General features: G+C 40.2%; 1 protein-coding gene across 6 annotated transcripts in view; it reads left to right on the top strand.

The window, feature by feature from the left end:
• PITPNM3 (PITPNM family member 3) overlaps nucleotides 1-22,174 on the top strand; it is a 139,874-nt gene that overhangs the window by 34,763 nt on the left and 82,937 nt on the right. For all 6 annotated transcript variants that reach the window (XM_041126770.1, XM_041126771.1, XM_030027704.1 and 3 more), the window contains exon 3: nucleotides 19,214-19,321. In XM_041126770.1, the coding sequence (XP_040982704.1) occupies nucleotides 19,214-19,321 (108 nt within the window). The remainder of the gene's footprint in view (nucleotides 1-19,213; nucleotides 19,322-22,174) is intronic.

Genomic DNA, 22,174 nt, shown 5'->3' on the forward strand with positions numbered 1-22,174 from the left:
GTGAAACTTCAGCTAACTTGGCCTGATTGTGGGTTGGCTACCGCAGCTTGTCTGAGAACTGTTGTTGAATATTTGACCCTTGAAGCATGATAGAGTGTAGTGCTATTTGGGAAGGGTAAGTTCTACAGCCTTCGAGAAATGTGTTTAATTTTTCTGAGCAATAACGAGAGAAGGATTCTCGCCACAGTGATACTGAAACAAGGCTATAGCTGTAACAGTAGTGTGTGGTTTTCTGGGCAAAATGTGTCCTGGGACTCTGGGGCTGACATGTGGGTTAAAGCATGGTTATAAAAAGGTGCTGCAGGGTATCTAGGTGAGTAGCTTATGAAAAGCAGCCTGTCTGGATTGATCTTGAAAAGAAATAATTTCTAGTACAGATTTCCAAATCTTATTCCATAAGAAAACTGGAGAAATCAAAATGTAATGTCTTAAATCAATGTTTGAGTTGCACTTTCTCATTTCTCAAATACGTATCCACAAAGAAAGAGGAATTTAAGTTGTGGGAAGAGATGCAGGCAGGGCCAATAGCTGCTGTGCGTCAGGAGAGCTCCCTGGAAATGAGTGGATGTGCACCAATTTAGTCTGCTATTTAATTCATCAAAAAGAACAGAAGAAACCTGACAAAAGCTAATCTTACGTGCAGTTGTCAAACAGGCTGCTCCCTCCTCCTTTGTATTTTAGGCTGACAGAAACTGAGAAGAACCAATGGAAACAAATTAGTGCAATTGACAGAAGACTCAGGCCTTGGATTTCTGTGTTTAAAATTAATAACATGAACATTTTCACTCAGAACTATTTAAAGCAAGGAAAAGTGAGAGCATCTGAAATTGTAGTTTGTTTCGAGTATAAAAGTTACAGAAACTGGAAGAGCCACATCGCTGCTGGAATCAAGTCTCTCCCGAACATGCATGTAAAAGACTGATTTCAGTTTTTTACTTGTATTTTTAAAAGCTATGACATGCAAGAATAGATGTGTGTGTAGAAGATGAGGGACTGCCAGAGAAGTCCAGTCCAGTCTAATCTAATCAGTTTTCTTAAATTCTTTTCTTTGTATAACCCTAAATAGGGATTCCTGCTTACCCCATGTTGCCTTTACACTGCTGTGTTTTACCCCAGCACAGAAGCCTTGCTGCCATTTCCTCAGGCATCAGACTTGACTACACCAAGTCTGTAAATGTGGATCTTTCCTGCCCTCAGTGCAGGGGTGCATGAGGTCGTGACCATTCTATCAGAGGGCCAGGATATCATTTTGGCATTGCTGATTGAACTGTGACTTTGCTAGATGAAAAAACATGGAAATTTTAGGGGAGGTGGCTGCCTTTGGATTGAGATACCAGGTAGGAGCTGAGATTCTCAGATCTTTGGTCTGTACTGTCCACATTCCCAGGGACATTGCTTATGGCTGAGTCATTTTCCTCAAGTCTGTCATCACAGGAGTCATTTTGGTATCACTGGTTTCAGGTTGGTAGACATTCCTTTTTTTTTTTTTTTTTTTTTTCCTTTTTGATGCATTATCTGCCATCTTACGTTTTGAGGTAGCATCTATATTGCCTGTATCAAAGCTCTAGACTGGAGGAGGCGCTACTAAGTGAGAGATGTTATTGTGAAGCAGAAAATGCCTTCGGGGATCACAGAAATGTGTTCTGTATCATGCAGGGGATCACAGATCCTGGCAGTGAGGAGTGGGCAGGATGAAATATCAATGTCCAGAGTTTTGCTGAGGAAATACTAGTCTCTCTTCTTTCCATGGGGCTGCTTATGGATAGGTTTCATGAAATGCATGTACTGAAATACTCATGGTAAGATAACTGTGGACAGTATCAAATTCCAGGTAGTAACAGCAGCTGAAAGGAATCACCAGGATTTAGTTTATTTGCCATTCAGAATTTGCCACTGTTTTAAGCTCTTTCATTTTCTCTTGTCACTTTGCTACTGTGATATTGCTGCCCCATGTGCATTGAGTCCTGCTAAGGTAAATGCCTCTGCTTTACCCAATACTACATGCTTCATGGTCTGAAAACCTGTAGTTAATGCTGCTTTGCCTCTTGGCTGGAAGGCAGGAAGAGAGCTTCAGCTACCAAAAATTGTTGCTGAATTCACACCAAAGGGCAGGTGGACAGTTGCTGCACAGCACGACAATGAAGCATAAAATACAAGGCTGTTCAATGTGCATTGTTTTGGTTTGGTGGGGTTTTTTGGTTGTTTTTTTTTTTCTTTCTTTTCTTTGGGCAGGAGAACTGTGTGCTATGTAGCAAGTAGCTTTCCTGGTGTGTATTTACAACTTGGGTAAATGCTGCATTGAGTTGCAGATAGACTGCTTTGGGCTTCTGAAGGGGCTGTAAGTCTGTGTACCACCAGAAGCTGTTAAGAACAGCGATCATCTTCCAGCTGCTGTCAGGTGGACCATGAAAAGACTTGGAAGTGTTTACAAGCTGTTGATAGGAATGCGAGGTTTTGTGCTTTCTTGAGAAGTAATGGCCTGTAGGCTTTTGTATCGGGTGCTGCTCTGAAAGGGGTCCATAATGTGAAATTGTTGTAATTTCATCATGTTTCTAGGACTATGACTTTTCTAGAAAATTAGGCTGAAGAAGAGCAAAGCTGAGGGAATAGTCAGGTGTATTCAAATGTGTGTCTTCCAATATGTGAATAGATAATAATAAAACCCTCTAACCTCCGTTTTATCTGATACTCCCTGATAGCTGTCACTTGAGAGCATGAAGCAAAAGTTGATAATGAGGAGAGATCTCAGCAGCATGTACTGACATTGCAGTGAGACTCTTTGCTAGTCAGGCCACTAAAACATGGCATGTTTACCACTCCAGATCCCTGGTGATGTAAATAGCAGCCAGATGTAGTCATGAGAGAAGCATAATTTGGCTTTAGCAATGGGAGGTCTAAGAGCAAAATGAGAGTAGGAAACTAGCCAAAGGTAGTCTCAGTCTGGGGTCATATCTGAAGCAGCTAATTGTGGAAGTTGCCATTTTTTGTTGAAGTCGGTGAATAAATGTAGAAGTGAAGAAGAAGGATGCACGTGCGTTAAGAACAGAAACTGTTGTGTGTTTTGGTGGGGGCTGTTGGAGCATTGTTGGTAATCATTTCAGTTAGTTTTGGTTTCGTGTGGTGGTGCAGAAGCAGGAAATATTGTTTTTGACAAACTGCATGCCTCTCCCTTCCCTTGTTCAGTGTACTGCTTCCTAAACAGGCTATAAGCATTTATTTTAACAGTTGCTGTGTAACTCTTCTCATTGAATCCATGTACTGCAAACTAGGTTGCATTTACACTCCTAAATTAACATTTCCAATTCTTTTTTTTTTTATAACCTAGACTCCAGCCACTAGTATGAACACAAATTTAAGGTTTTACTTATTGTTATGGCCCTGTTACCTTGATTAATTTTGTTCTTGGTACCTTGATTTTGTGCTAAAAAAACTAATCTCCTTATTTCCCTGCCCTTTTGGGGAGTTTATGTGCTGTTTACAAGTCTAGCAACTTGCAGGTCTGATTTTAGCACAGAGCCTACTGGCTTGAGCAGCTGGCAGAGCAGAGCACAAGGAGAAATCTATACGTTTGGAAGTTAAAACAAAGCCAGTGTATCTAAGCTTCCACCTACATACTTATTGTAAGCCTTTTATCCGTGCCCTGTGGACTGACAGAAATGTTCCCTACAGCATTTGAGCTCTGGTACAAGTTCTCATTCAGCAAACACTTTCCTCATACCACCTCATGAAGTTAGCAAGATGTCCTTTCCAGGAGTTGAAAGACTTTAAAGGTATGACTTGGGAATAATGGGGAGAAGACATGGCAAAACTGATCATGTTGGATCATGCTGTATGACACAAAAGTGTGATTGTCTGACTTAAAGACTGGTCCCACTTGGGCACTGGACTCTTTATAGGAGGCAGTATGAGGTAGTGGGTGAAAAACAGGTAGACTGTGGGTATATATGGTCTATTTTAGAGCAGTGATTTTCTGAGTCATATAAAACTATTTGTTTTATTTCTAGGTTTTCAGTTTTCCAATTGTAAACTATGAGAAATCTTTTCTGGCAAGTGGCTGGAAATTAGAGTGGTATTTCAGAGGAAGCTGTTGATGATGGTTATTATTGAAGTACCTGGGAGGTGATTTCAGGCTTTCTGTGGACTCCTCAGAAGAATCAAAGTTAACAGTTGATATCATGTTTGTGATAAGATGTAAATGGTAGTACTGCTGTTCACAGGGGATCCTATAGCCACTTTCTGACCTACTTTAAATTCAAATGAACTCTGACTTCCACAGTTGTTCTGGATTTAAACTAGTCCAGCAGATGAGAATCTGACCTATCAGAAACATACCTTCTTCATCATTGCTTTATCTGTGCATTAGGCTTCTGATTTAGGATGTGAGGGCTTCCCCCCCCCGCCCTTGCTTCCTAAGTATGTAACTGTAGCAACTGTTACAGTCAAAAGCCTGCTGTCAGCTTTGCTAAAGATTGAAGAGGTGGCATGGAATACAGCTGCCTCATTTTCTCCAGCTGAGTTTATTTAGTCTGCATGAAAACTTTTGTCATTAGTTTTTCCTTCTTAAAATGAGCCTTATGGCACTGTCTTCTGTATTACTATGTTCATATAAAGCTGAAGCCATAGATACCTATGGTATTTATATACCATAGATACATGGTATATATTTCAAGCCAGGCTCTGCATGTGCTTTCTTGAGATTCTTATTCATGAAAGAGGCTATGGTAGCTCTCTGCTAATTAAGAGCTGCTCTTAATTTGCTGCACCTTCCTCTCCTGAAAATAGATCCACTAGTCTCATTAATTTAATTTTAAAATGCTCTGCTGAGCAACTTGAATATTTGGAAATGCTGCCAGTGAACTAAAGTGGAAGTTTGGGAGGTCTAAACTCTCCTCAGCATGTTTATGCTCTAAGGCAACAGTGTGATGTAAAATTCTATTGTGCTTAGCAAAAAGCCTCTCAAGGTGTGAGGATGCTGACCCTCATTCACAAAAGCACATGAATTTTAAGAAAAGGCTGTGTTGCAAAGATGGCTTGTGAATGTCTTAATATCAAGATATCTATCTTTTCCTGCCTCAGGTTTTAGTGGGAGTCATTCCCCCCCCCCCCCCCCCCCCGAGTTTAAACATCAATGGAAGGCACTTCTGCAAGTGTGTTATTTTCCATGTGATACATTCATTGCTGATGATATGTGGTTCCCCATCCGTTTGGAAGAGACCCAAGTGCTTGATGTTGCTAGTGCTACTCCTGCATCTGCGGCATTAGAGTAGCTCTTTGTCTCTGCTGTTTGTAGTATATCTATGGACTCCACGCATAGTCTTCCATTGCCTTCTCTACGTACAGGACTTTCGAAGAGACAAATATAGGTATTAAAGTGTCCAGATACTTCTGTGCAAACTGAATGCAAGTCTTCTAAACCTCCCTGTTGATAAATCTTTTTTAGCTGTTGCCTAAAACTGATAGATAGTGTCTGTTCTTGGTTACAGATACTTAGCTGTGTAATTTAAAGCCAGTGCAGTGTCTTTTGTCAGATGGCAGATTTGATGCTGGAATTGAGTTGTTTCATAGCGGACATTGTCATATCATGACAATACCAGTTTCAATATTTTGATGCTTCCAAAATTTATTTAAAATACTTTTATTGTTGATCATTGCGAAGTGCTGTGAGTTTATCCAGTGCCATCACTTCTTGTAATGTGTGGTATCTTTAGTACATTTTGTTTAGTGCAGATGATGATACTAATGTAACTTATTACTGCACCAGATTCACAGGCTTCAGAAACGTGAGGGAAGATACCCTCTTCCTGGAGTTCATGTATGTTAAAGGAACCTCATAGTTCACTGAAGTTAGTCTAGATTCTTTTTGGGTGAAAAACCCCTATCAAATGAAAACCAAAGTCAACACTGACTGCTTAAGTACTTAATTTGCTTAAGTACCTTAATTTGAGGTGTCTGGTTTGAAGGGGGTTTTTAAAAGCATTTTTTCAGAGTACCCAGGCTCTGAAAATCAAAAATACTGGAAGTTACATAAATTGAGAACCCCCAAATTGGAAAGATTTGGAAAAAAGAAAGATGAAATCTTAATCTTCATTTTTGAAAAGCATCCCATACTCCTATTAAGCCTTTTTTCCTCTTTATGCTTGAGACTATTCTCTACTTTTCTGTCAAACTGAAGTGATTCAAAGGCTTATGCAATCTTCCCTCCCAAAACCTCGCTTACTCTGCACTTGCCTAGAATAGGACATAGCAGGAGTTGCTCAGGCCCAACTGAAATAGACCTCATTTTTTGTCAGTAACAGTTCTGGACCTAGTAGGCTATATTCCATGTGCTAGCCAATGCTGTTTAGCTGTGTGGCTACTGCAGTGGCAAACTTTAGCAAGAACACTTTGTATATAATGCACTGGATTTTGGAATGGAGAAGACAATCCCAATATTCCTTATCCCAGTCTACTGCCTCCATTCTCTTAATTCCTCTTTTTTGGGGGATAAACTACTTTAAAATCAGAATGTCTGTGAAATGATTTTTCCATTTCTAATGCTGTTGACTGTCCCAGCTCTTCTATGGCAGGATGATTTCCAAAGTTTGGAAGGAAGAGGCTAAGTGTGTATGTATAGTATTTTACATATTATATTTTCAATATATTTGGGAGAAATGTCATGATACTCCTAGCTTTTGAGCACAGAATGCTGTATGTAAAGTATATTGATTTAGTATGTAATACAGCTTTCATTAAATACTTACTAATTTTTTAACGTCAGGAGCAGCCTCTATAGTCTGAAATGCTTACAATGACAGTAGCTGTCCTTTTTATAATTGTTACTTGAAATAAAAAGTGACTGCTATGTATAGATAGTGAACATCTGTTACTGAGTTGTTAATCTTCTAATAACAGACTTCTAGTGATAATAATTTAATATGTGATAAATTGCTTATGTGGATCAAAATTAAATGTGTATTGGAGACATCTATGCATGAAGAGAATGAGAGATGGTGCTCTGTTCCCACTGGATGTTCAATGAGAATAGGATACCTAAATTGTTTAAGCTGCATTGAAATCTCAAGCTTTAGTGAGTGCAAGAGTTGGAAATAGAAAAGAAAAATAGTCTCTGCTCATTTTCCTCCACGCTGCCTTTGTGCTTTTCAGTGATTTCCTACCATGTGCTTAAAACAGCTGTCTTGGGGGTTTCAGTGATGTTTCCAAATTCCATGTGAAGCTGGAATTGTAACTTTGAGCTCCAACTCATACTTCAAATTTTGTCTAAAAAGAGAACTAAAATGATGATTCACACATTTTAGATGAGATAGTTCCTTTGATACAAAAAACGTTGCTGGGTTCTGTCTTTGGGAGTACGATCGCTTACTGTTCTTGATGGAATATTCTTCTGAATTGTCAACATCCATTGTTCAAGAATGCTTTGAAGGTCAGTGTGATGACTGCATTTTTGGAGTTGCTGAGGCATGGATCATAGACTAATGAGAACAAAAAATGCACTTGGAATTTGCTGAACATAGTCCATATTCAAGCTAAGTCATAGAACAGACTTCAGAATACATTTTGCAGGAGTCTAAAATGTTGATAAACGGTGATTGCCCACTGTACCAAGGGAGCTTGACACAAGTATTTCCAAGTTTTGATTACTTTGTAGTTAGCTTGCAAAAATGCTCTTCAAATCAAGTTTTGTTCAGACAGATTTCCAGAAGAAAAGTGGTATGGGGAAATGGACTCCTTCATTTCTGTGGGAAAGGTCATTGGTCTATTAAGCAACCAAAGATAACATTGTTTATGTGTAGTATCTTGTAATGATCACATATAGGCTTTGGCCAGTACAAAAGCCTTATTGTACTAAACCCTTTGCAAAGGCGCTAGGGATGTCTTTTGCACCCTTGTCTTCGTCACCTTTCATTCTGAGTAGATGGGTGGCAACAGGCTGAAGAAATCAGCACAGAGTGGAATCATCTTACTTAGGGCCATAAACTGTATCAGTGGCTGAACTAGGGAAAAAATGGTTCTATTCCAATAGTCTATCTACAATTAAATTTACTTTCTAGAGAATGCAGTGCATGTTTAAACATGTTAAATCAGTATCTTACTGCTGGTTGTTAGTTGTTCTGGAATGTTTCAGGGACATCCAGCTATGGTTGAGGCCTTGGGGTATTTAATTTGCCTTGGTTAGTACTGCTTCTTATGCAAAACAGGTTCACTGGGTGTTACAACCTGAAAGTACTGCATTTTAATAAAGAAGTGAGGAGAAGAAATAGTTTAATTAATCAATCCATAGAGAAGTGATCCCAGATCATATTCCTTCTGGTTATGTTTGGCATTTGATGTCAGCCCTTGGGGTCTCTGAATGGACACTTTGTCATCTGAGCAATTGGTCCTGCTGCCATGCCTCCCTTTGTTATTACTCAAAGATAACAAGTCCCACAGCAAGGGTGAAGCTGACTCTTCCCTCGGGAAATGGACTTTGTGCTGGGGAGTGCATGGTGTATCCCCTCCCTCCACTACCAAAACTGTTGTTGTGATAGTCAAGCTCTCAATTTCTAGGCACTTCTGAAATTGTTTTGGTAGCTGCTGCTCCCCTGTACCTCTTGCAGAGGTAATTGAAATTCCTGATGTTCATGCATTTTTGGAAGAGTGGATGAAAAAGGGTATTATTTTATGGGAAATTCCTATTTGAGGTGGTTGAGATTTCAGTTTTTCTGTTCTTTATGCTGGGAGCCAGGCATTGTAAGTGGGCTTTTTCTTAAGTTTAAATATGTAAGGAAGAAAAAAAGAATCGAACAGTCCCATGTTTTCATACTGCTTCATCATTGGCCTCACTGAAGCAAATGTGGAGGTTTTCTCAGTGATGTGCTAGTCCTGACTCCCTTGCAAGTGTTTTGGTAAAGACAGTGAAGCAGGAGGTTGGCTTTGATGTGTTCGTACAGCACTAAGATGATGTTCTAGCCTAACTGGTAGATTGTGAGTTTGTATCATCAGATCCCAGCCAACAGAAATTTGGCATCTCTTATTAATGAGTCATGAAGGAAAAATACAACCCAATTTTGAAAACAGTGCAAGAAGGATGCCATTACTTTGTCTGTTCATAAATTGGTATCTGCTTGTTCCAATATATATTTAAGTTGGAGAAGAGAATTCTGATACAAGCCTTTTGCTGGTTTTTGTGCTTCTGAAAAAAAGCAGAAATGGTGGATAGTTTTTAGTACCAGCTTTTAGAAAGATGGGATGGAAGGAGGGAGTGAACCATGCATTATAAGAGAGTCCTTGTGAGGCAGAAGTGAAGATTACTAAATTGATGTTACCAACCTGCCTTCCAATCTGGCAGCAAGCTTCAAAATCTCCAAATTGTTTGAAGGAAAAGATGGTGTTTACAAGGACATGTTACTGGATTACCTGAAGGATGACAGTCCTGCATTTATATTCCGTAACTTACTAGTGGGGACAAACTCTTATGTTTGCTGGCCTGTATCTTACTAGTAGGGCATAGGTAGAAAACCTCCTCTGGTATAGATTATCTCACTATTGGCTTCTTGCACTTGCTTTTGAAGTTTCTTGTTTTCTGGTGCTGCTGCCTGTAAACTATATAACAGTGACCAGGCTGTTCTGTCAATCTGATTAGCATCAGCAATTAACAAAGAAAAGGAGAAAAAAAACCCCCTAGCAATAGCGCATCTATGAGAGGTAAAGAAAGGAAAGGAGGATTTGGTGTTCTGTCATCTTTGTGCATGTACTCTTTCACAGAATCATAGAATACCTCAAGCTGGAAGGGACCCATAAGGATCATCAAGTCCAACTCCCTGCTCCTTGCAGGACTACCTAAAACTAAATTATATGACTAAGCGTGTCGCCCAGATGCTCCTTGAACTCTGACAGGCTTGGTGCTGTGACCACTTCCCTGGGGAGCCTGTTCCAGTGGCTGACCACCCTCTCAGAGAAGAACCTTTTCCTAATGTCCAACCTGAACTTCCCCTGATGCAGCTTCATTCCATTTCCATCTGTCCTATCGCTGGTCACCAGAGAGGAGATCAGCACCTCCCCTCCGCTGCCCCCCTTGAGGAAGGTGTAGACTGCGATGAGGTCCCCCCTCAGCCTTCTCTTCTCCAAGCTGAACAAGCCAAGTGACTTCAGCTGCTCCTTATAAGTCTTGCCCTCGAGACCTTTCACAATCTTGGTTGCCCCCTTCTGGGCACACTTTAGTAGTTTGATGTCCTTATATTAAGGCGTCCAAAACTGCACACAGTACTTGAGGTGGGGCCACACCAGTGCAGTGTAGAGTGCGACAATCACCTCCCTCGACCAGCTAGTGATGCTGTGCTTGATGTACCCCAGGACATGGTTGCCCCTTTTGGCTGCCAGGGCATGCTATTGACTCATATTCAACTTGTCATCAACCTGAACCCCCAGATCTCTTTCCGTGGGGCTGCTCTCCAGCCTCTCATCCACCAATTTGTACATATAACCAGGATTACCCTGTGCCAGGTGGAGAATCCAGCGCTTGCTCTGGTTAAATTTCATACGGTTGGTGGTTGCCCAGCTCTCTGTCCACATCTCTCTTAAGGCCTCTCTACCCTCAAGGGAGTCCACAGCTCCTCCTAATTTAGTATCATCTCCGCTTTCTCCCAAACAGCCTTTCAGGAATGATGAAGTGTTTAAATGTCAGGAAAATAAATATGCACAAAAGCATAGATACTAGCAAAAGAGGCAGAAGGTGTTTCTATGCTCAGAAACTCTCTGGGTGATGAGGGAGCTTGTGTCTTTGGTAGAGGAAAGCGTATGTGTGGGCTAAAGTAATTGGCATTATCAGTGGATTAAACATAGCACCAGAGAAACTGCAAGAGTTTGTGCTGCAGTGAGGAGAACCTGTCCAGGAGAGAGACTGCAGCTTTCACCTCCTAGAATGAAGTAGCTTGATACCCAAGCTTGTCTCCAACATTACATTTCCTGTAATGTTTCTTACCTGTATTTCTCACCCATTTTCTGTTATTTATACAGAGTGCTTCATCAATGCTTGATATCCTTGCAGCTGAAAGGACTTTCTGCACAGTGCAGCTGGAGTTGAATACTGTGCTTCTTAATGGGAGAGTTTGGAAGCTATCCCAGACTCTACATCTACCCATGTGTAATTTGCACTTCAGAGACAGCCTGAAGTACTAGGAGGCAGAGGGCACAGCAGTGGGCACAATTAAAGTATAACATTAGTGAGCTGGTTTTGCAGTCTGAAAAACAGCTGGGGTCAAACCCTGGTTCCTCAAACAAAGAAATTTCTGGCTGACAGCCTTGTAAACAGAGAATCAAGCACCTGTGTTTGAGATGGAGCAGCTGTACATGTTTTGACTGTTGATTCATCTGCCCTGGCTATCTACTTAATTTAGTGAAATCCATAGAGAAAGGGAGAAGTAATATTTCACTGTTTTCTTTTGCCCAAATTTCCTTTGTTTCTGGCTTTCCATGTGGCATGCAGCAAGTTACGCAGAAAGTTCTCAGTTCATAGCAGGACTGAGTTATGCTTCCGTGTTGGAAATTTTAGGCTTACTACATTTTTTTGCCTTGGTGCTAGCAGCTTTTCCTGAGGTAAATGATGATCACTAAAAATATATTCTCTGTGTATCAAATGTCCTACCCAATGTGAACTTCCAGCTGTGTGTGAACAAGGTAAGAAGCTTTTCCCAGTTGGACCAGGCAAGGGATGGAAGGAAAGATGCAGGGTCATCCTATGTTTCCTGGCAAGGCACTGGAGGCAAGGAAAAACTGAAAGGCTTTCCCAGGGCCAGGCAGGGCCCCAGGTTCTGTGACAGCCACAGAAAGAGTCCAGGTCTTTTGAGTAAGAGTCAGCTGCCTATAGCTGTGCTAGCACCCTCTGTCCTTCAGACTTTGAGTGTATTCTACTGCCATCACCTCAGCAGTGGAGGAGCGGGTATAAGCAAACACGTGAGGACAGGAGGGGGAATCTTTTGCTTCGGCATGTATAGTTGCATTCTTCTCGGACAAGCTGCATTTCAGAAACACTGTGGAATGCTAAAGGTTTAAATGGGATAAAAAACTCGAGCCCAAACTTGTGTACTGGGAAGCCATTTGCCTGTTAGGAGAGTTTTAAAGTGGAATGGCCCAGGGGTAAGGGGCCAGCCCTTGCTCAAATTAGAGGGCTACTTTGATTTCACAGAGAACTGTGTGACATGAAGACTACTCAAGGTAAATGTGAAGGCCTTTCAGCAGTACTTGTCTTTATTCTTGGTATTTCAAAATATATTTTACCCAAACCACCTACACTGTGTTGAGCTCTTCAACGCTGATCTTTATGTTTACAGTAAGCAGAGAAAAATCTCCCCTCTGTAAACAGTGTTATTCATACTAACATTCATTCTATTTAACTTGATGGAAAAAAACACACTTTTCATCTCCTCAAAGCATTTAAATGGAAGATAAAAATCATCATTGATAGTCACAAGAGGCACAAGCTCATGATTCTTGCTGCAAAATGTTGGTGAGTTAGGCATAGGGCATACTGTATATTTATATCCTGAGTGTGAAAAACATATATATCTTGGTCTCCTTGAAGACAAATTATACTTGAACAAAGAATTTCAGGTACATGTTCTTTTCCAAGTGTAGCAACCTGTTGGTAGTCATGGATGTACTCAAGCTGTCCTACTGGTTTTCATCTACAAAAATGTTCATTGCCCCCAGAGCAGCAGTAGTGATCCAAGTTAGCTGGCTTTCTAGCCTAATGCAGTTCAAAATCCATCTCAGTTACGGTACATATAAATCACTGTAGTTTGAGTAAAATCCAAAGTTTTAAGCTTGATTTTTATTCTTAATGCAGAATTCCTTTCTTGTGGATGCATCTATGTTTTGTTTAATTTCTCTTGCTGAGTGACTTTTAGCTCTATCTTGTCCCCAAACCTTCTCTGTAATTAATAATTTGCTGCTTTTAGTAATTTGCTGTGACAACTCCTTACCTAGTGTTAATTTGACTGAACAGATTGCCCGAGACTTGTTTCTTTAACCAAAGGCACCTTAATAATTTATGCTCCTGGTGAATGTGCTAGAGTTAGAAATATTTCTGCTTTGAAATTTTTCCTGCTGATATGAAAACTGGTTTAACAAAAAGGCAAGAAGAAATGCATTGAAGTTTCTGCTTGCCCTTCTCGCCTTGCCCTTCTCATAACTGCTCTGGAAGTTGGAAGTGGAGGCAGAAAACAGAGACCACTGGGGCTGTGCTCAAGTGTTACTCTTCCTGCATGTGCTGGCAAAGCCTGCTGAATGTGTTATGTGTCAGAGGAGATTTAAATGTTTGTTTCTGAAAAGGTTACTTTTTGCTGAAAGAGAACAAGAGTTTCACACTTGCAAAGGTGGCTGTTAGATTTGCTGCCTACATACAGATCTTCTACCAGATTACAAATCCAACCAAAATACCCTTGAAAGTTCAAGTTTCTACTACTTAAGGACTGGCTGTGCCTGACTGCTGCATCTGTGAAATAGGAAAGAGAATGCTGGTTCTCCTACACAAGGCCCATCAAACCAGAGAGAGCCCACTAAAACCTGTAAGGCTTTTCCCCCCTACATGCATTCATCTTGCTCGTTGCAACTGCAAAAATGTGATCGCTTGTAGATGAAACATTAGCCTTCTTAAGTGAAGCTATATGCAAACTTGAGAGTATTTGGGCCTTACACTTCAAGCTTTTCTCATTTGCAAACTGAATGCATTTCCCAACCTCTTTGGAATCCATAGGTTCTACCATAATGCAAACAATAAGCAGTTTTAAAAGTACAGCTACATCTCAACATGTTGCTAACTAGTGATATTTGATGCAGGAAACTACCCTGTCAGTTAACTGCAACATACCTCTGTTTGATCACAGAAGATGGAAGTTACAGTTGAATACATCTTCACAAAATGGTCCAGAGTATGAAATTCCACTGTTTAACTAGCATTTTTTTCTTGGATTTGAAAAGATGCTCAAAGAAGCCTGCACGTTCCCATTTGGCCATTTTATCAGACTTCCAAAACAGACAGGCAAACACCCCCTGTGACACCCCCACCCGGCGGATGGGAACAGCAGGAAGTAGTAAGCATAAAACATTACTGATAATCCCCATCGTTCTCAGATTGATTTTAAAACCATTTGATGGGGCAGAGGGAAGAGACAAAAAACACTTCAGATTTGGTAAATAAGTAGGAGACAAGGGTTACAGCATCGCCAATTAAAAAAGCTTTTACCCTTTCTGGTGAAGTTATGTTCCTAGCAGCTGAGTAGTAGAACAATGTGCATGAATCTGGTAGATCCATTGTTATCTGGAATTTCTACCCATTTTGGTGAATTGCAGATGGTATTTCAGGGAAAAAGATTAAGAAATTCAAAGATTAAATATATGAAATCTATGGTATGAATGAAGTTGTCATCATCAATATTTGGGCGTTAAAGGTAGAGAACAGTTGAAATTCCTGAGATTGAAAGTGATTGCATTTTATTAGGCTTAACATTTTGGGGCTTTTAGCTACACTAGTTTTTTGTACATTTTAAATACAACTTATTTTGTTAATTAAGAAGCTAAAAGCTTCAATCTAAAACAATCAGAAGAGTCCACAATTGCGATTTTAAAGAAACAAGAAAAATATAAGCCATCACAAAACTTTTAAATTAAACCACTTGAAGCACTACCGTCTTGTTACTTTGATTGTGGCAGTGCCCATCAAACCCAGTGAAGGTTAAGAAGATTTTGTGAGTTAACAATAAGCAAAACAGGAGCAATTACCACAAAAAGAACTATACATAACTGACACAGATGCAATGCTTATAATTATTTGAATGGTATTTTTTAAGTACTAGTTCCATATGCACAGTGTTTGGAGAAGCTTCTCTGTAATGCCAACTGTTTGTTTGTTTTCACATTGCTGTTCTGTGAGCAGACATTGTCTTAGCCAGGACATAAAATTGTCCAACAGCTAAATAATAGTGAAAGACTTCAGTGAATTTGTGGATTTCTGGGCGAAGGATCAGAAAGTCTCAAGAATCACAATACCAATTTTGCTACAGTTCGGGCATGGAGGGCATAATTTGTTCATTCCTTAAGACTCTGTGGCACATGGCCCTGTGGGTGGGCTGATGTGAGTGGCAAAGGCTGGCGACCTAGGTGAAGCATGTGAGTGGTAGAATTTGGCATGCAGTTAAGGGTTCTGCCAAAAAGAGAGACCTCTGTCTTGGGAGTGAGTTCCCACTTTACAAGCCTCCCTGAAGTACAAGTGTTTTGGCTATACGCATAATACACATGCACAATATTCTGTAGTACTTTTGATATTTTAACCCCTGAGCTTGACGTGGCTGTTTCTTTTAATGTGTATTGTGACATTGCAGTTTGCTGGAGTGCATCAGAGTAGGGGCTACCTCCTGGTGTTATTTGTCCCTCTTTGCAGTGACTTTCTCTTAAATTCTTTAGTGTTTGCTTTGTTCTGCATATTGAGGATCACTTTATCATTTCATGACATGCCCCCACCCCCCAATTTCCTCCTGAAACTTCAGTGGGCTCCTCATAGGCATAGAGGTATGCTTGGCTGAATACAATCCTCATAGCTAATCAGCTGCTTAGATGCAGATAACATTAATGCAGTGTCCAGCTCCTTGCTGCAGTATCCCTATTGAAGCTCGTGAAGGTAAACCAGTTGTAATATAAATCAATGAGAGTTCAGGGCAAGCAGGAAGTAAGGAGAGGAACAATAACAGAAAGAAGGATAAATTGAGCCCTTCTAAGGAAACAAGAAGTACTTTGTACCCCTTTGTCTTCTCATAAAGAAATTGTAGGTTGAAATAACTTTTTGTAAGGATAAACTGTGTCTGGTGCTTTTACTTGCCAACGGAGGCAAATAGCAAGAGAAGACTCCAGTGCTGTGAAGTGAAACTGCATTTGAAAATGGAGATTGTTTATGGAGGTCAAGATTGTCTGTGAAATCAGAACACCTTGGAGTATGTCTTGGTTTCCATTATGAAAAATAGTTTGACCTACATCCAGCACTGCAGACAGTGGCTTACAGTGTTCAGTCCTTGTGCTTTCCTGGGGTGCAGAAGCCACCAACTCCTTTCTACTCCTGACACTTTTCTGTGCCTCTTTAAGTAACTGACTATAGAGATGTGATAATCTATTTTGTGCTAGAAAAAAGCAGAGACTTGACATTTTTATATGCAGTCTGGTAAGGAGATAGGATACCTTTTATCTGTAATATTTTTTTTTTTCACTTTCATTGATGATGTTTGATTGAGGTTGAAAGTCATAACAAAATTCAGAGCGAATTGTTTCCCCACTTTCCCTTCCTTCTGTGTACATTTAAGTGAATTTGCTTTGAAATGTTACTTCGAAAGGCGGAGATGCACGTTTATATCCCTTTGTGTAGTGGTCCACAACTCATAAAATTGCTTTGAAAACTCACAGGTCCAGATACCTAGTTAAGACTAACCAGATACCTTGTTTACTCAATTATATGCATCAGTTTATTCCAGTTGAGAAACTGTCTTGCTTACTTAGGTGTACTACCACATGATTTTGGCTTTATTGTCTGGCTGGTTTTTGGGTTGCCAACAACCCAAATATATATGGGTATATATATTTGGTATATATGGGTAGACATTTACAGAGTGCCCTATGTGTTTATCCTTGTTAGTCTGCTTTGAAACAACTGGGAACAGTGCAACTTGAAGACCACCAGCAGGCTCACCCAATTTAGAGTGCCAGCAGATGATGGCATGAGACAGAGTGTTCAGAGGTGGTTCATGCTTGCGGTAGCAGTTGATACTGATGAACATCATAGCTGTCCACCAGACCACAAGTGTTTGAATGTGCATATTCTGCAGTGTTGTGCAATTGCATTAGGTTAGTTTCTCATGCTTGTCCTTAAGGGTCTCCTTTCCTATTATTTAGTCTGGGGGAAAGAGGCATGGCAGAACTCCAGTTTGGAAAGCATGCATGTGTATTTATAGAGGAATTTCATGCCTGGATAGTTAATAAGCTCTCTAAGTAAAGGGAGCAAAGCTGGTGAGCAACACAGCTGTTTTCTTTAGGCTGGGAGAGGAAGAGGGGTCCTGAAACTGATGGGAAGGCTGGGGGGTGATCCACAGCCTCTCCTCTGAATGGGCATAAGGCCAGGGTCTGGAGTGCACTAGGCACTGGTGCCCGGGACTTAATACCATTGTATTCCAGACCACATTTAATGCTTTCTGTCTAAATCAGAAAGCCAATAGAAATGGGAAACAGAGTCTGGCATCTAATCTTATTTCATCTTTCTGCTAAACAGCAAGGCCATCTGGAATGCCTGGCTTGGTAAATGACATAACAGCAAAAGTGATAAGACAATACTAGATCTAAATGCTCAAACAGTTTTGGAGCCCTATTTCTCTGCAAGAGACAGTTCTTTAGCATCCTCTTGATACAAGTTCTAAAGCCAGTACCAGGGCAGATCCTCATCCCAAAGCTGGCTGTCTAAAATACTGCTGGATGAGGCAGGTTTCTCAGGAGGCACACTGCATGAAGAAGACCAAAAGAGCTGCCTCCTCCTGACATCGAGGAGCTCAGTGGCCCTGTCTTGCGTTCCCTCATTTCGCTTCATGGTAGCAGTTAATGCAGAAGGAGCTCATCCCACAGTAGACAAGCTGCCCCTGAGCTATAGGCAAAGGTTTCAGTTGCTGACTTGGTCACAGGAGGTGCAGGGTGTCCTTGGGGCAGCTCAGTCCATCTGCAGTGCCTGTGGCAGGGTGCCACCAAGCTGCCCTCAGCCAGCCCGTCAGGGCGCTCCAGAGCCACCCCATGGCTCTTTCCCTCCCTCCCTCCCTCCTTACAGAACTTCAAATAAAGCCACCTTTGTGAGAGGAAGTGACAAAAACCTGAGCAAAATGCTATTCTAAATTGTTGATTTTCATTGCCTCAGGGAGCACTGAGATTGCATCAAGTCCAGTAGGGCTTTGCTGTATCCAGCTTCTCTGATAAATCTGACAAATGACCTTTATGTGTGTTTGTTTCTAAAAGGTAGGACTTAGGGAGAGGAAAGATATGGTGATGACAGATCCGCTTTCCTCCTCCCCAGTACCAAGATCGCTCTAAATGAGAGAGGTGCATATGAGAGAACATGAAAGAACATAAATTTTTAAATCATTTAGAGGCCCACTGCAAGGCCTGGTTGCCAACAAACTCATGTTTCTTTTTTTGTTTGAAAATGTGCATAATTTTAGCCAGAAATGTTCTGGCCAAATTCTTCTGTGTTTAAGCCCATAATAGAGCCCTTCACTCTACAAAAGGCAGTAAGAGAGAGCAGAATTTGACCCATTCTCTGAATGTGCCTGAACAAGTAACAAACTGTGATTATTCCTTTTACGTTGTTTTTTTTCTGTGCACTTACCCTAGGTACAAAGACCATTCTGGGCTGTATACAGCCAGGCTGAAATGCTTTTAGTAAATTTATTCAGAAAGGACTAATGCACTCTTCTTGCGAAACAGCTGTTAAATTGAAGGAAAATGTTTTCCTACAGCTTCTAGGCCTGTTTGGTTTTTTGGGTTTCTTTAAGAGAGAGAGACACAATATCTATGGTTTGTGTTTTGTGGTTTCAGCTTTTCCCACCCCCCTCCCTGGGTGGGATCCCAATGAAAGAGGTGGTTCTCTGTGCTGTGGGCTTGGTGCCATTCTATTATGTCTCTGTGTCCGTCCCTGGATGAAAATTTAAAGCTTTGTGTAGCACAGGTGGCTTTGATAAAAGAGGAAAAAAACATGCTTGAAAAGCCTTAAACTGGTTTGTGTGTCTTATTCCTTCTGCTCTGCCTCTTGAATGTTCTGAAGTAAAAGTGAAAAAAAAAAAAGTAAAAAAAAATTATTATTTTTTTCCAAGAGGGGGGAAAGAATTCTAACTAATTTTGTTACTTGATATTAAATACTCAAAGTGATTTATTATAAACTTTGTTTTTAATTGACTGGTCAAAGTAAGAGCAAAAATTCAGGCAGTCCTCTCTTTTCCACGGTTTTCCTGCACACAATGTATGAAGCATGTAGGTACGCTGTAGGTCGTATCAGTAAGCAAGAAGCTTTCCTGGAGAGCCCTGCATATGCTAATGTGTTATATATTCCCATTAGGGACCATGATGAATGTTTATTTCTCTCTCAATTACTAGTTCTCACCCTGTCTTTTTTTTGTCTTGCTCGTCACTGCAATTTATTCTATTCTCCTTTTTCCTCCTACAGAAGAGATGGTGGAAGGAAAAAGTGCCATACTCATAGGCATGAGCCAGTGGAACTCAAATGACCTTGTTGAGCAGATAGAAACAATTGGGAATCTGGAAGAAAATCAAGGTAATGTTTAACTTGCCTTACATATTAATTTAAAGTTAACGAGAAAATCTGACTACTGAAGCAATTAGTTGTCAGATATTATGTAAATATTCAACAGAAATATCCTTTACAGCATCCCATAGTTAAAAGATTTACATAGATGTGTAATTACTATTTTAGTGCTGGGAAATGAATTGCAGTGATCTTTTTCAGGAGGACACTTCTCTGGCAGGCCAGGTAATACAAATTGATTGACTTCAGTGGGAAGTCAGTGTTGGACTCAGCTCAACAATCATGAGGTAGATTACAAGACCACAACTTATGTTTTGCATGTTTCCTGTAATCAACATATATAAGAGACTTGTTGGTCACTGTTACTGTGTTATTTTGCTTCTTAAAGTCAGAAAATCATTATCTGGAATTTTCAAGGGGTCACGTACTTTGAGGAGTATTTGGGGCCAGTTTTAGGTAAACATTTAGGTAACTATGTGCCACTGAAATGAGTGGGAAATGGGCACTGATACACCAGTAAGAATCTGGGACCTAGGACAAAGGCCTAAGCAGTCTTCCTTCAGTTGTTACTTTGGCTCCTAAATTGCCTAGTTGTTTGAAAATTGAAATTACTTCATTGACTTTAGGGAAAGAGAAGGGCCTAACTTCCTTATCCATCGGTGGTGTGGGACTCATGTATAATGGTGCTTGTTAATTAATCTAGCTTTTTAAAGAATTTGATGGATTTATCCATTTTAAGACCCTTTTCAGGAGACTTTTCTTTATGGATTTGCTACATGTAGTCAATCCTGAAGATAGCTGTGAACAGTTCTATTTTAGTATACAGGTACGTAAAAGTAATATTTATCTGAGTCACAAACTTCTTGATTACCTACCATGAGAATGATTTGTTTTGATAGTATTTAATTGACAGGTAGACAAAACACACCCAGTGTATTTACAATCATTAAATAGGTAATTAGAGGAGAAAAAACTTCTCTGTTTTGCCTTTGCTCTTAATGATATAAAGGCCTCACTTTGCTTGGTAACTTACTGCATTTGGAGTCAGAGGTTCAATGGCAATTTGTAAGAGATACTATATGTATTGTAAATATGCCATTTTCTCTGCTACAAAGTAGCAAGAAAAAGTAATACAGTATTGCATCAAATATGAGTTAGTCTTCTAAATGACTTGCCAAAAACCAACTATCCTTGCATTCTTGCAGATATATTTCTATTTCTTCCAGGGCTGGCAAGGATTTAGAATGCTTATTTTCATTTTAGCACCCATTATATGAGGACAGTTTTGTTTTGTTTTTTCATAGTGCCCTTTGTGTTGGGCACTAAGGAAGGAGTTGTAAGAGACTTTTTAAGGGTTTCTGCTGTTAAGAAACAAGGCTAGTAAAAGGATTATTATTTGCATTAGGCAGCTGAATAGCTGCAGCAAAGAGAACGTGAGACCCAGGGTTGGATGGAAGATCTGTGCAGAAACAAATGAAGCAGTCTCCTGAGTTATAATCCATCCTTCTTCATACAAAGGGTTTCTATTTTCATTTAATCTAATTCTCTGTGACGTTTTGTAAAAGAAAGAATTCTCATCCATTCTCTTCTTTTACTTCATTTGTGTTCACACACAGCTGTTAGAAGAGGATTTAGAGCCAGTGTACCTAACTCAAAGCATTTGATGAATTGGCCTATGTGTAAGATGCATCTACATTCTGATGTTGCTTCACATATGCTGCAAGAATACTATGGCTTTTAGGTTATAGTTCATTGTGCTGATTTTGACCGTTCTTGAATAGAGATGTCAGGCAAGGACTGAAGTCATTAAGAACTGGGCTAGCACAAGTCTGAACCAGTATTACATGTACCGTATCTCGTTATGCCAGAATGTGATTTCACTGCTTCAGTAATGCAAAAGAAAGTAGAATTCTGGCTGTAATGCACACTGCCAGTTAGAAATTGTCCCTGACGCACCCCTGCTAAATAAATCAGATTTCTAAATAGGTGAGGCAACTACGTGCATTTCCTTCTTTCCTTGGCCACCTCATACTCTCAGATTTAGTCGTATTGATTAGCTACTTGTTGATTATTATTTTTCTTAAATTATTATTTTTTCCTTACGTGTACTCACCTGTATCTTATCTTTATGGAATTATCTGCCAAATGCTGATAGGTTGTATTGCAGTGTTGTTAGTGCACATAATTGTACAATGCTTTTATTATAGCTTAACAACTGTTACTGATTAGAAAAGTCTGTGATTAGCAACCATCAGATACAAATGATAAAGGCAAAGAGGGAAAGAGGAGGATGTTTGAAGGAAGACTATGTTGTCTTCTGTGCCACAGTAAAAAGATATTTCAGCCTTAGCCCAATTGTTTATAGTTAAAAATTAAAAGTGTCAGGTAAAGCTGGATTCCCTCTTTAAAAACATTATGTAGAAGAGAGGAAGATGTCCTGTCTGGCTTCTTTCCCAGGGTACTTCACTCGTTCAATGGAAGGTGTGAGGAGTATGGTCTGCTGATTCAGGGAAACTCCATGTCCGCCCCCCCACCCCTCCCCAGCTGAATTTACTTATGGCTCTCAGAGAATGATGAGTTCATTTGCTTTGGTTGCAGGGAGCTTTGTTACAATTCAGTTGGTCTCTGGGGCCAGTGGTTTAGCTATGTGCCTGTGCAGAGAGCAGAGCACTGGTTCTTTTTCACGGTTTAATAAATTGATTTAATAAAGCACGTAATTATGGGCTCTTTCAACAAATGAAGATGTATCAGAAGATGCAGTATGCTCTGGGCATAGCTGAAGGCCCACTGGATGTAACACTACAGTTCCAATGTGAGACAGAGAAGGTCCTCAGGAACTTTATAAATGGCAAGTATATAATT

The sequence above is a fragment of the Aquila chrysaetos genome, chromosome 10, assembly GCF_900496995.4.
Source record: "Aquila chrysaetos chrysaetos chromosome 10, bAquChr1.4, whole genome shotgun sequence".
Taxonomy (NCBI): Eukaryota; Metazoa; Chordata; class Aves; order Accipitriformes; family Accipitridae; genus Aquila; species Aquila chrysaetos.